The 12991-nt window shown below is 38.0% G+C and overlaps 1 protein-coding gene across 1 annotated transcript in view; it reads left to right on the plus strand.

The window, feature by feature from the left end:
- RIGI (RNA sensor RIG-I) overlaps positions 1-12991 on the plus strand; it is a 74768-nt gene that overhangs the window by 23309 nt on the left and 38468 nt on the right. The window contains exons 2-5 of the mRNA XM_064380690.1: positions 3489-3623; positions 10049-10230; positions 11183-11330; positions 11928-12047. Coding sequence (XP_064236760.1) covers positions 3489-3623; positions 10049-10230; positions 11183-11330; positions 11928-12047 — 585 coding nt within the window. The remainder of the gene's footprint in view (positions 1-3488; positions 3624-10048; positions 10231-11182; positions 11331-11927; positions 12048-12991) is intronic.

The following is a 12991-nucleotide window of genomic DNA, read 5'->3' on the forward strand; positions in this document are numbered from 1 at the left end:
ATTGACACTAGTTACATCTTGGAAAAGGAGCACTGAAGCTGTGTTTCTCCTGGAGAACTTGTGTGGTTCCCTGGAAGCTTCAGGGCTTTTCTTACTCACAGATTGTCTAGGATGTTTCAAGGCAGACCTTGGTGTGGGCTTCAGATTTTTTTTTTTTGATAGAGTCTTGCTCTTTTGTCCAGGCTGGAGTGCAGTGGTGTGATCTTGGCTCATAGCAACCTCTGCCTCCTTGGTTCAAGCGATTCTCCTGCCTCAGCCTCCTGAGTAGCTGGGATTACAGGTGCCCGCCACCATGGTGGGCTAATTTTTGTATTTTTAGTAGAGACAGGGTTTCACTATGTTGGCCAGGCTGGTCTCGAACTCCTGATCTCAAGTGATCCACCCGCCTCAGCCTCCCAAATTGCTGGGAGTAGAGGTGAGCCACCACGCTCGGCCTCAGATCTTTTATAATATCCCTTTGGAGTCAAAGGCCAACCGTGATTCTGGAGAGGCACCAGGTGGGCAGTATTCCGAGTATCCATTCCTTTGGTAGTACTTTTTGGACACATGCATGAGCCAGGTACTGTGCTGATGATTACGAGACAAATGTTCTAAGTCACAGTCTCAGGTAGAAGACAGGCCCACAGTTACTACATACTACACAGTGTAAGTGCTTTAGTCAGAGACCTCTAAAGAGACTGAGAAAGTAGAGAAGGGATCAAGCAGTTCTACCTTGAGAAGCTGAGGTTGGCATTACAGTGGACCCCAGGACAGCAAAGACAGTGGGAAATACTGCCAAAGATGAGGTTTTCTCTGCATTGTTGGTGCTGTCAAGGAAATTGTCGCTACTCTGGATATTCAGGCCAGGAGGCAGAAGGATGGGCCTGACCACATGCAAAGTAAATCTGAACTGCCCAGGATACTGCAAGGCAGTTTATGTGGGAAGGTGGTAGCTGTGGCTGAAATAAATTTGCATCTCCACGTGGAGTATCTGTAATGGCTGGTAACATGTCAAAGTGAAGCTCAAGCAGCAGGGAGGCCTGGGAACAAAAGGACAGCTGTAAGGACTGGGCTTAGGAACAGCATGAACTGACTCTGGAATACGGTAGGATTGTGGGTCCGGGGAAGCTAGGATAGGTGATCAGATAGGTTGCTGTCATGGGTTGAATTGTGTCACCTCATCCAAAAGATATGTTAAAGTCCTAATCCCCAGTACTTCAGAATGTGATTTCTTTAGAGATTATATCTTTACAGAGGAAATTAGTTAAAATGAGGTTATACTAGAGTAGGGCAGGCCTTTAGATCAGTATGATGGGTGTTCCTTTAAGAAAACAGCCATGTGAAGACATGGAGAGACAGAGAATGCCATGGGAAAACATAGGCAGAGGTCGGAGTGATGTGGCCACAAGCCAGAGAAACAGAAGGCAGAGTTGGTGGGAGTGTGGTCACAAGCCAAGGAATGCCAGCAGCCACCAGAAACTGGAAGGGCAAGGAACACATTCTCCCCTAGAGCCTTCAGAGGAAGCATGACCCTGCTGTCACCACGATTCACAATTCTAGCCTCTGAGAACAGAGAGAATAAACTTCTCTTCTTTTAAACCACCTGGTTTGTGCTAATGTGTTATTGCAGCCATGGGAAACTAATACAGAAGGCTAAAATGAAAAAGATAAGTATTGGCAAGGATGTGTGGAAATTGGAATCCTCTTAGATTACTGGTGGGAATGTAAGATGGTGCAGCTCCTTTGGAAAATGGTTTGACAGTTTCCTACAATGTTAAAAATGGAGTTACCATATGAACTAGAAATCTCACATCTATGCGTATACCAAGAGAAATGAATATATACATCTTCACATAAAATTGTTCATGAATGTTCAAAGCATATCTATTTGTAATAGCCAATATGTGGACACAACTCAAATATCCACTAACTGTTGAGTGGATAAACAAAATGTGGTGTATCCATATAATGGGACTTGGCAATAAAAAGAAATGAATAATAACATGCTACATGGTTAAACCTTAACATTATGCAAAGTTAGAGAGGCTAGACACAAACACTACGTATTATATGATTCCATTAATATGAAATGTCTAGAATAGGCAAATCCATGGACACTCAATTTGATTAGCGTTTGCCTGGGGCTAAGGAGAGGGAGTGTGGGGAATGACTGCTAATGGATGTAGGTTTTCTTTTTACAGTAACAAAAATGTACTAAAATTAGATAGTAGTAATGGATTCACAGCTCAAAAAAGTCATTGAATTTTATTTTTTGAAAGGGTTAATTTTTTTTTTTTTTTGAGACAGTTTTGCTCTTGTTGCCCAGGCTGGAGTGCAATGGCCCGATCTCGGCTCACTGCAACTTCCGCCTCCCTGGTTCAAGCAATTCTCCTGCCTCAGCCTCCCAAGTAGCTAGGATTACAGGCATGTGCTACCATGCCCAACTAATTTTGTACTTTTAGTAGAGATGGGGTTTCAGCATTTTGGTCAGGCTGGTCTTGAACTCCTGACCTCAGGTGATCCGCCCACCTCAGCCTCCCAAAGTGCTGGGATTACAAACGTGAGCTGCCATATCTGGCTGAAAGGGTTGATTTTATTGTTGTCAAGACAGAGACCTTGGCAAAGATTCCTTTAAGTAGAGCAAGAGTATAAGGTATTCTTTCTTCTCTTCCTTCCTTCATTCAGCATACCTTTGTTTAGTGCCTCTTATGTGCCAGATCCTATTCTATGAGAATATAATGGTTCACCAGCGTTGACAACTAGCTTACTCTCTTGGAATTTGCATTCCATCAACAATGGGAAAAAAATTATGAAATATTAGATCATACCAAGATAGTATTTTTGTCACTACTTCCCAGGCATGAAGTTAGTGTACAAAGTTAGAATGAACCACTATCAGGTTGATAGTTTTCTCCCAAAAAGACCATGAAAGTATCTCTTCCTTCCTTCCTTGTCCTATTTCAAGACAAGTTTTCACTCCGTTGCCCAGACTGAAGTGCAGTGGTGCCATCATAGCTTACTGGAACCTTGAACTCCTTGGTTCGGTGATCCTCCCACCTCAGCCTCCTAAGTAGCTGAGACTACAGATATGAGCCACCACACCCAACTAATTAAAAATTTTTTTTTGGTAGAGGCTGGGTGCAGTGGCTTACACCTGTAATCCCAGTACTTTGGGAGGCTGAGGCAGGAGGATAGTTTGAGGCACCATGATTTCTCTCTTGTTGCAGGGAGACTTTTTTACACATCTTCAAGAAACCCCTTTTCTAGAGTGTGTGCTCAGCCCTCCACACCAAACTAGAAGTTTTCAGAGAGGATGGGAAGAGTGGATTGGTGAAGAATGAGCATGTTGAGCCTGGGCAGAGGTTTTGCTGCTTCTCCAAAGATTCTTCCAATGCTGTGATTTGTTACAATTCCTGTCCCTATTTGGAAAGGTCTGGTGATCTTCTGGTTTTTCTTCTAATGATGAATGGTTCTGCAGTTTGATGAGTCATTTTTGCTTCTGTCTGTAGAAGAGGTGCAGTACATTCAGGCTGAGAAAAACAACAAGGGCCCAATGGAGGCTGCCACACTTTTTCTCAACATCCTGTTGGAGCTCCAGGAGGAAGGCTGGTTCCGTGGCTTTTTGGATGCCCTAGCCCACACAGGTTAGTTCATTTTTTAAAATCACAAATCAGAGTATATTACTTTGCTGCTTGACAATGCTGTAAAAGTGAAAAGCTATTAATTTTGAAGTATCCACTTTGAAGTATCCACTTGTGCAACTAAGAGGCACGAACTATACTAAGTCTGAGGCAATGTAAAAACTATTTTTAGGCAAGTGACATAATTGTCTACCTGAAACATCCACAAGCATCTGCAGAGAGATTACAGTCACTAGTGGAAGAGTTAGCAAGATTATTTGGATATAAGGCCAGTATGCAAAAATTAGTTGCATTTCTGCCCACTGAAAGCAAACAAAAAATGTAATTTGCAATGAAGTATCATTTATAATAATTGTAATGTGTTTTAGGAATAAATCTAACAAAAGATGTATAAAGTCTGAATGGAGAAAATGATAAAATGTTATTGAAAGATATTAAATAAGTCCTAAATGGAAATACATACCCATGCACATAAAGGAGGAGACTTGATGTAAAAATGTCAGTTCTCCCTACGTTAATCTGTGTATTCAATAAATTATAATAAAAATCCTACATACTTTTTCAACGAGTGTGGCAAGTTGATTCTACAATGTCTGTGGAAGCATTATGACCCAAGAATAGGCAAGACACCCCTAAAGAAGACAAATTTAGTAGACTGGGGCTTTTCTTTCTACATGTCAGCATTTATTAGAAAGCTACAGGCATTGAGACAGTGTAATGTTCCTTCTGGCATTAACAAACTGACCACTGAAATAGAATAGAGACACTTTAATTAGACCCATATCTTTATGGAAACCTGATGTATTAGCTATCACTGGGAAAGAAGGATTACTGGGAAAGAAGGAGCTATTCAAAAAATAGCATTTATAAGCAGAATAACATTAAAAATCAAACAAACTTAAGCTGGACGTGGTGGTGTATGCCTGTAGTCCCAGCTACTCAGGAGGCTGAGGCAGGAGGACTGCTTGAGTCCAAGAGTTTGAGGCTGCAGCGAGCTGTGATGGTGCTGCTGCACTTCAGCCTGGGCAACATAGGGAGACCCCCATATTTAAAACACCCTTTTATGCCCATGTGGATACAAATAAATAAATTTGTATTCTTACCTCATGTTTATCAAAAGCACTATAAAGAAAGTGAAAAAAACAAGTCACAAACTCTGGGAGAAGATCTTTGCAAAACATATAATCACCAAAGGATTAGTATCTAGAATATGTTAAAAAGGTCTTGAAATAAATTGGAAAAAGAAAGAAAACAAACAGCAAAAAATTTGGAGAAACATTTAAATGAATGTGAAGCATGAAAAGTGAATAAATGTATGAAAAGATTCTCACCCCAATTAGGAATTTGGACATTGTAAATTAGGAACACAGATAACATTTTATAACTACTAGATAGCAAAACTTAAGAAGTCCAACGATGTTAAGGCTTAAAGAAGATATTTAATGGAAATCGTTTTTTCAGACAGAGTCTTGCTCTGTCACCCAGAGTGGAGTGCAATGGCGCAATCTTGGCTTACTGCAGCCTCCACCTTTCGGATTCAAGCTATTCTCGTGTCTCAGCCTCCTCAGTAGCTGGGAATACAAGTGCCCACCACTGTGCCCGGCTAATTTTTGTATTTTTAGTAGAGATGGGGTTTCACCGTGTTGGTCAGGTTGGCCTCGAATTCCTGACCTCAGGTGATCCACCTGATCCACCTGCCTTGGCCTCCAAAAATGCTGGGATTACAGGTGTGAGCCGCCACGCCCAGCTGGAAATCTTAAATATCACTATATGGAGTGCAAATTGATACAACTATTTTGAAAAATAATTTCATATTACCTTGTAGAGTTCAACTCTCATATATCCTTCTATCCAAAAGTTTCACTCTTAAGTTTGTGCCCTAGAAGAACTTATGCATGTATTCCAGAATATGCTTATAAGAGTGTTCATAGTATAACTGCAGTAACAAAAGCAAACAAAACTGGAAATTACCCCGATGTCTTTTAAGAGGAGAATGGATACATAAGTTTTATAATAGTTAAACATGGTCCATTAAACTACAGTGAAAAGGTATGAACGCATCTATAGATGACAACTCAGGTGAGTCTTAGAAATGTAATGTTTAATTTTTAAGAGAAACTTATATGTCATAGGATATAATATTTATAAAGCCCCAAAAAGCTAAACTTAACATATTGCTTAGGGAATCAAATATATGCAAGTATAAAAAAATCAAGGTATTGATTTATTAAATACAGGGAAGCAGTGATTGACAGGGAGACAAAGAGGTTAGAAAGATAAGGCACATACAAATATTGGAATATGGTAGCTCTTAAGTTGGGTAGTAGGTTCAAATATGTTCATTTTCTTGTTATATTCTTATATATGTTACAAATATTCTGGTACATGCATCAAATGTTACATACTTTTAAAGTTTCTGTTTTCAGAGCTATGGTGTGTTCTATCAACAGAAGAATCATGAAGTTCATAAATTTGGAAAGGAGAGCTTTATTTTTCATAAAGCGTTGCAGCCTGCATAGTGGCCATTTTGACAGGCTGGGAAGTGCAGCCTCCGGCCAGAAGCCAGAAATAGGCACTTTGAGGGTGGGAAGAGTAAAACAGATTTATGCTGAATGGGGTGACTAAATACTCAGTAAGCTACAGGAGGAGTCATGAAAGCAGAAGCATGCACTACAGGAGGAGTCATATGAAAGCAGAAGCATGCACTGCACAGTTGAGCTTCATGCCTTTCCATGGGACCCATGTTCAAAAACTGGCAGTGTTAGCATGATCCAAGGGTGGAGTTTTTGGCCCTCTGACGTCAGAAGGTGAAACAGAGGACATGAAAATCCTCACTGCACATCCTCCATAGGCCGACGAGACCTGCTCCATGGTTGGTGGTCTCTTAGGAAGAAATGCTGATTGGTTGTTGTGTTGAAACTGCAGAAGGGAGGGGAAGTCAAGGATTGGTTGAAATCAGCAATGGAGCAAGTCTTTCCAAAGGGCTGGTTTCTGTTTCTCTTCAGAGGAAGCACTGTTTCTCCACTTTGGGGATATAATTGATCTGGATGTTATAAGTCATTTTAATCCTTACCAACCTGTTAGGTAAAAATAGTACTTTAAATTTTGATTTTAAAAATTGAATAAGTTTTAGCATTGAAAGTCCTAGCTAGAGCAGTTTGGGAAGGAAAATAAAGACAAGGTATCCAAACTGGAAAGAAAGAAGTAAAATAATCTGTTTGCAGATGGCACAATCTATATGTAGAAAACCCTAAAGATTTTAGAAAAAAACTATTACAACTAATTCAGAAAAATTTCAGGACACAAAATTGACACCAAAAGTAGTCACATGTCTATATACTAACAAATAATCCAAAGAGAAAATTAAGGTAACAATTCCATTTTATAATAGCATCAAAAGATTAAAATAGAAACCTAACCAAGGAGATAAAAACTCATACCTTGAAACCTACAAAAACATTGCTGAAAGAATGAAAGATGACACAAATAAATGGAAAGATATCCGCATTCATGATCTGGAAGACTTAAGATGCCTATACTTCCAAAAGTGAGCTATAGATTCAATGTAATCCCTATTGAAATCCCATTAACATTTTTTTTGTAGAAATAGAAAAAATTATCCAAAATTTATAGAAAATCTCAAGGCATCCTGAATAGGCAAAATTTTGATAATGAGGAATAAACCAGGAGGCCTCACCCCTCCTGATTTCGAAACACATTACAAAGCTATAGCAATCAAACTGATATGGCATTGGCATAAAGCCAGACACATAGGCCAAAAGAGCACCCAGAAATAAATCCTCAAGTATATTATGGTCAAAGATGCCAAGACCTCTCAATGGGGAAAGGACAGTCTCTTCAGCAAATGTTGGGAAAACTGGATATCCATATGTAAAAGAATGAATTTTGACAATCCATGTATTCACAGTTCTCCACAGAAACAGAACCAATAGGATATTTTTATGTGTGTGTATATATGATGAGTTATGTATACACATTGTTACTTACATATATGTGTATATATATTTTTGGAATTGGCTCACATGATTATGGAGGCTGAGATGTCTCCTGATTTGCTGTCTGCAATCTAGATAATCAGAAGAGCAGTTGGTGTAATTCAGAGTCTGTAGTCCTGAGAACCAGGACCTCTGACGTCCAAGGGCAAGAGAAAGGATGAGCTCAAGAAAAGAGAGAATTTGCCCTTCTTCTGCCTTTTTGTTCTCTTTTAGTCTTCAATGGATTGGATGATGTCTACACACATCAGTGAGGGTAAATTTTTTTTACTCAGTCTGACTGATTGAAATGCTAATCTGTTCTGAAAACACCCTCACAAACACACCCAAAAATATTTTACCAGCTATCTGGTCATCCCTTAGCCCAGTCAAGTTGACACATAAAATTAACCATCACATGCTATATACAAAAATAAACTCAAAATGCATTAAAGACCTAAATGTAAGACTAACACTATACAACTCCTAGAAGAAAGCATAGGGGAAAAACTTCATGACATTGGACTTGGCAGTGATTTCTTGGACATGATAACAGAAGCATAGGCAACAAAAGCAAAAATAGACAAATGAGACTATATGAAACTTACATGCATCAAGGACATAATAGGGTGAAAAGTCAACCTATGAATGAGAGAAAATGTTTGCAAGTCGTGTACCTGATAAAGGGTTAATATGTAGACTATATCAAGAACTACTACAACTCAACAAGAAAAAATCAAATTAAAAAATAGGCAAAGGGGCTGGGTGCATGCCTGTAATTCCAGCACTTTGGGAGGCTGAGGCAGGTGGATCATCTGAGGTCAGGAGTTCAAGACCAGCCTGGCCAACATGGTGAAACCCCTTCTCTATTAAAAATACAAAAATTAGCCGGACGTGGTGGCACATGCCTGTAGTCCTAGCTACTCAGGAGGCTGAGACATGAGAATTGCTTGAACCCAGGAGGCAGAGGTTGCAGTGAGCTGAGATCATGCCACTGCACTTCAGCCTGGGTGACAGAGTGAGACTCCATCTCAAAAAAAAAAAAAAAAAAAGGCAAAGTATTTGAATAGACATTTATTCAAATATGGTATACAAATGGCTAATGAGTATATGGAAAGATATTCAACATCACTAATCATCAGAGAAATTCAAAGCCACAATGTGATACCACCTCACCCTGACTAAAATGGCTTCTATCCAGAAAACAATGTGTATTGGTGAGGATGTGAAGAAATTGGAACCCTGTGCCTGATTGGTAGGAATGTCAAATGGTGTAACAGCTATGGAAAACAGTATGGCAGTCCCTCAAAAAAACTGAAAATATGTATCACCGTATGATCCAGCAATTCTGTTTCTGGTGTATTTCCAAAAGAATTGAAAGCAGGGTCTTCATGAGATATTTGCACATCCATGTGGGTAGCATTATTCATGATAGATTACAAGGTAGAAGCAACTTAAATGTCCATCTGTGGATGAATGGATCAACAAAATGTGATATACACATACAATGGAATATTATTCAGCCTTGAAAAAGGAAATCCTGACACATGTTGCAAAATGAACATACCTTAAGGGTGTTGTGCTGAGTGAAGTAAGCCAGTTACAAAAAGACAAATATTGTATTTTGCTACCTGTATAAATTATCTAAAGTAGTCAGATTCATAGAAACAGAGTGGTGGTAAACAGGAGCAGGGGGAGGGGAGAAAAAGTAGTTGTTTTATAGAGTTTTAGATTTGCAAAGTGAAAAAGGTGTGGATTTCTGTTTTATAACAAAATGAATTAAACATGACTGAAGTGTACATTTAAAAATAGTTAAGATGGTAAATGTTTAATCTGTTTTTTACCACAATTTAACAAAAGAATGAGGTTGAACATCTTGTGTATGTTTGTTGGCCATTAGTATTTTCCTCTGAACTTTCTAAATATGATTTTTAAATAAATATCTTTTAAAGGCAGATAGAATAATATTAGGTAAATTTCCCATTTACTTAATATTAACTTAGAAAAATTAGAAGGAAAGTTCCTTGGGGGCAGGAATTAAGATTTATATCTCTTTTTGCCTTCTTTACTGCTTTCCACTGAGAAGATACGATAACAAACCTGTTGAATCTGACTTTGTAAAGACAAATCAGAGATTGTAGGTGAAGTCCATGGGGCACTTTAGAAGAAAGATTTTATACTAAGATCAAAATGTAAGACTTCTTAGTTGTTCTTAGTACTTTTTCCCAATAGATAATAAACATTGCTAGAAGATCTCAAGTGTTGGATGACTAAAATGAACAGTTTTCTTTTTGAAAAATCAATGACAATTGGGGGTAATTTATAGATATTTCTTGAATTCTACCACCATATATTCAAACATGATTTCTGTGATACTAATCTGGAAGTATTTTTCAGTTGGTTTCATGAAAGTCCACTTTTTTCCTTTCTTTTCAGGTTATTCTGGACTTTATGAAGCCATTGAAAGTTGGGATTTCCAAAAAATTGAAAAGTTGGAGGAGCATAGATTACTTTTAAAACGTTTACAACCAGAATTTAAAAGTAGAATTATTCCAACAGATATCCTTCCTGATCTATCTGAATGTTTAATTAATCAGGAGTGTGAAGAAATTATACAGGTAAGTTAATATAAAATACTTAAATTGGGGAAATAATTATAACATGGGACTTCTATTTTCCATACTGTTTTGGACCTGAGGAAGATCACTGAAACCCACAAAAGTACTCATAGACTAATACTAGACTAGTACTTTTAATGTGAACTGAGTAATTTTTATGTCACAAAGATTTTCTTGAAGTTTGCTGTATTTGCAGTTAACATCACCATAGTCTGTGAACAGTATTTTATGCTAATTTAAATTGAACAGTTGAGCAAATGAGAAAAGACTACAGACTCTAGCAGTTAAGTGTTTAGACTCTGGACACAGAGGAATTTTGTTAGAATCTTAGCTCAACCACTTACTAGTGGTATGATCTTGGGCAAGTTACTTAGCATCTCTGAATATCTGTTTCTTTGTGTGTAAAATGTAAATAATGTGCCTTATTAATACAGTATTTTTGTAAGGGTTAAATGAGATAATATATGTAAAGTACTCATATATGCCTTGCACAGAGTACATGTACAATACACTTTAGTTATGATTAATAATAAAAGTCACACAAATTCCTCTACCCTGAAAAGAAATTGTAAATATTTTGTTATCTGTTTCCAAATATTGCTATATGCCAGTATATTCATGTTGGGAATGGTTGTCAAATGATTATTTTCCTAATATTGCTGATGAGGGTCTCAGAGGCGATGAGAAGGCTTGGCTTGACATAGTGACAAGGTTTGACATAGTGATGAGAAGTCTTGTCATGTGTAAAGGACAAGGATGAAGGAAAAGGTATCTTAAAAGACTGTATTGGATAGGGCAAAAATTGTCGTGAATATGACCCATTGAACCATAATGTTCAATGGCTTTAAATCCGATAGTACATGAACTGATGAACTGACATTTCTTTGGTAAAAACTGATAAAGGGAAAACTTTTGGGATAATTGATCAATAAACTACAGTTGCCTTGCTTAGATTTGCTCCACTAAGGGAATGATGGCAGGTGCAGAGAAATTGGTGGAATGCCTTCTCAGATCAGACAAGGAGAACTGGCCCAAAACTTTGAAACTTGCTTTGGAGAAAGAAAGGAACAATTTCAGTGAGCTGTGGAATGTAGAGAAAGGTAAGACACTGTGCCCTCCTCACATCTCTACTTAGGGCTTCGCTCATTCCAGCTGGTCTTTTACATCCCATCAGAGGCGTTTTCCCCTCAGCCAGAGCTACAGCTCTAGTGCGAGACCAGCAGGAAACTCAATTCTGGGAGGGAGGCAGTTTCAAAGGCTGAGTTTGATAAACATCTGAATGTCTAGTCTTAGCTTTCCTAGGCTTCTGTCTGTATAAATACACATCTGATTTCTTGGGTTAAGAGTCAGTCAGAAATGGAAGACACGAATGTCTGCTAAATCATACTCCTTTTTTTTTTTTTTGATGCATATGAATCCCTCCGAGGTCTTGTTAAAATGTGGATTCTGATTCAGTAAGGCAATACGTTCCACACTTTGAGCAATATAGCTGTAAATTACATTGGAGGTAAACTCTAAATTGAGATTTTAAACTTAAAATGATTTATTTAACTGTTCTAAAAGGTCAAAGGGAGTGGTTATGAGAAATTTTAATAGAAGTTAAAAATCTTAGTGTTATGACCTTTTTGTGGAGCTTTCACTGTCAAAACTATAAGCAGATTATATTAAGATTCTAAGACTTTTTTGGTCTTAAAAAGGTATAAAAGATGTGGAAACAGAAGATCTTGAGGAGAAGATGGAAACTTCTGACATACAGATTTTCTACCAAGAAGATCCAGAATGCCAGAACCTTAGTGAGAATTCATGTCCACCTTCAGGTATCCCACATTGTTTGTTCTTTTCCATAATGGTGCTCTTCTGGTATTTGGTGTGGGGACATGTTTTGCAATACCAGAAGTCACAGCCTTGTGAAAAGGTTTGTAAGGAAAATTGGAAAAGAGAATTTATGTTACAATAGATACCTTTTCTGTCTTTAGAATGCCATTCTCTCCTTCTAGTTCTTCTTCCACTATCTTTCTTTTCTTCTTTTACTATCTTTTCTTCTTCTTTTACCACTACGAAAGTATGTGTGTGTCTACATTGGAAGTGCACATAGAGTCTTCACCAAAACGCAATGTCCGTGAATTCCCAAATCAGTCTTGCTTTCTAGTCTTTCTAAAGAAAGACTTTAGAAAGTCTTCTTTTTCTGAGCCACTTGCTCAGTTTCTTTTAAGGATCCCAGGGCTGTCCTGCAAGTTGATGAAGTTAGTGTGCAGCTCCTTTTTCTCATTTACACAAAGACTCTGTATAAGTTAGCTGTGGCCCTGTGAGGGCCCCTTATCTTCTTGAAGCATATTTTCTTGATAGTTTTATGAGACCAGAAAGTTGCATACTATGCCATAATAAAGAGTTATTTATAAAAGAATATCAGGAAAGAAATTAGGATTAATAATGAGCAGTGTTAGAAGAAAAATGATATTAGGATAACTCCATAGAAATAAAATGTGCAGATTACTTCTGCAACTGGATGTTACAAGTGTCTTTTTTTTTTTTTTTTTTCCTTTTTTGGTCATTCCAGAATAAAATCTGTTACCCTGGAAAAAAACAAAGAAAAAACAGAATAAAGTCAATGAATATGCATTGCTTTAAATTATCTGACGTGAAGATTCTTACGTCTTTTTTTGTTTGTTTTTGAGATGGAGTCTCGCTCTGTCGCCTAGGCTGGAGTGCAGTAGCGCAATCTCAGCTCACTGCAACCTCGGCCTCCTGGGTTCAAGTGATT

Source organism: Aotus nancymaae, unplaced genomic scaffold (genome assembly GCF_030222135.1).
Source record: "Aotus nancymaae isolate 86718 unplaced genomic scaffold, 86718_ANA_hifiasm-v0.15.2.pri h1tg000003l, whole genome shotgun sequence".
Lineage (NCBI taxonomy): Eukaryota > Metazoa > Chordata > Mammalia > Primates > Aotidae > Aotus > Aotus nancymaae.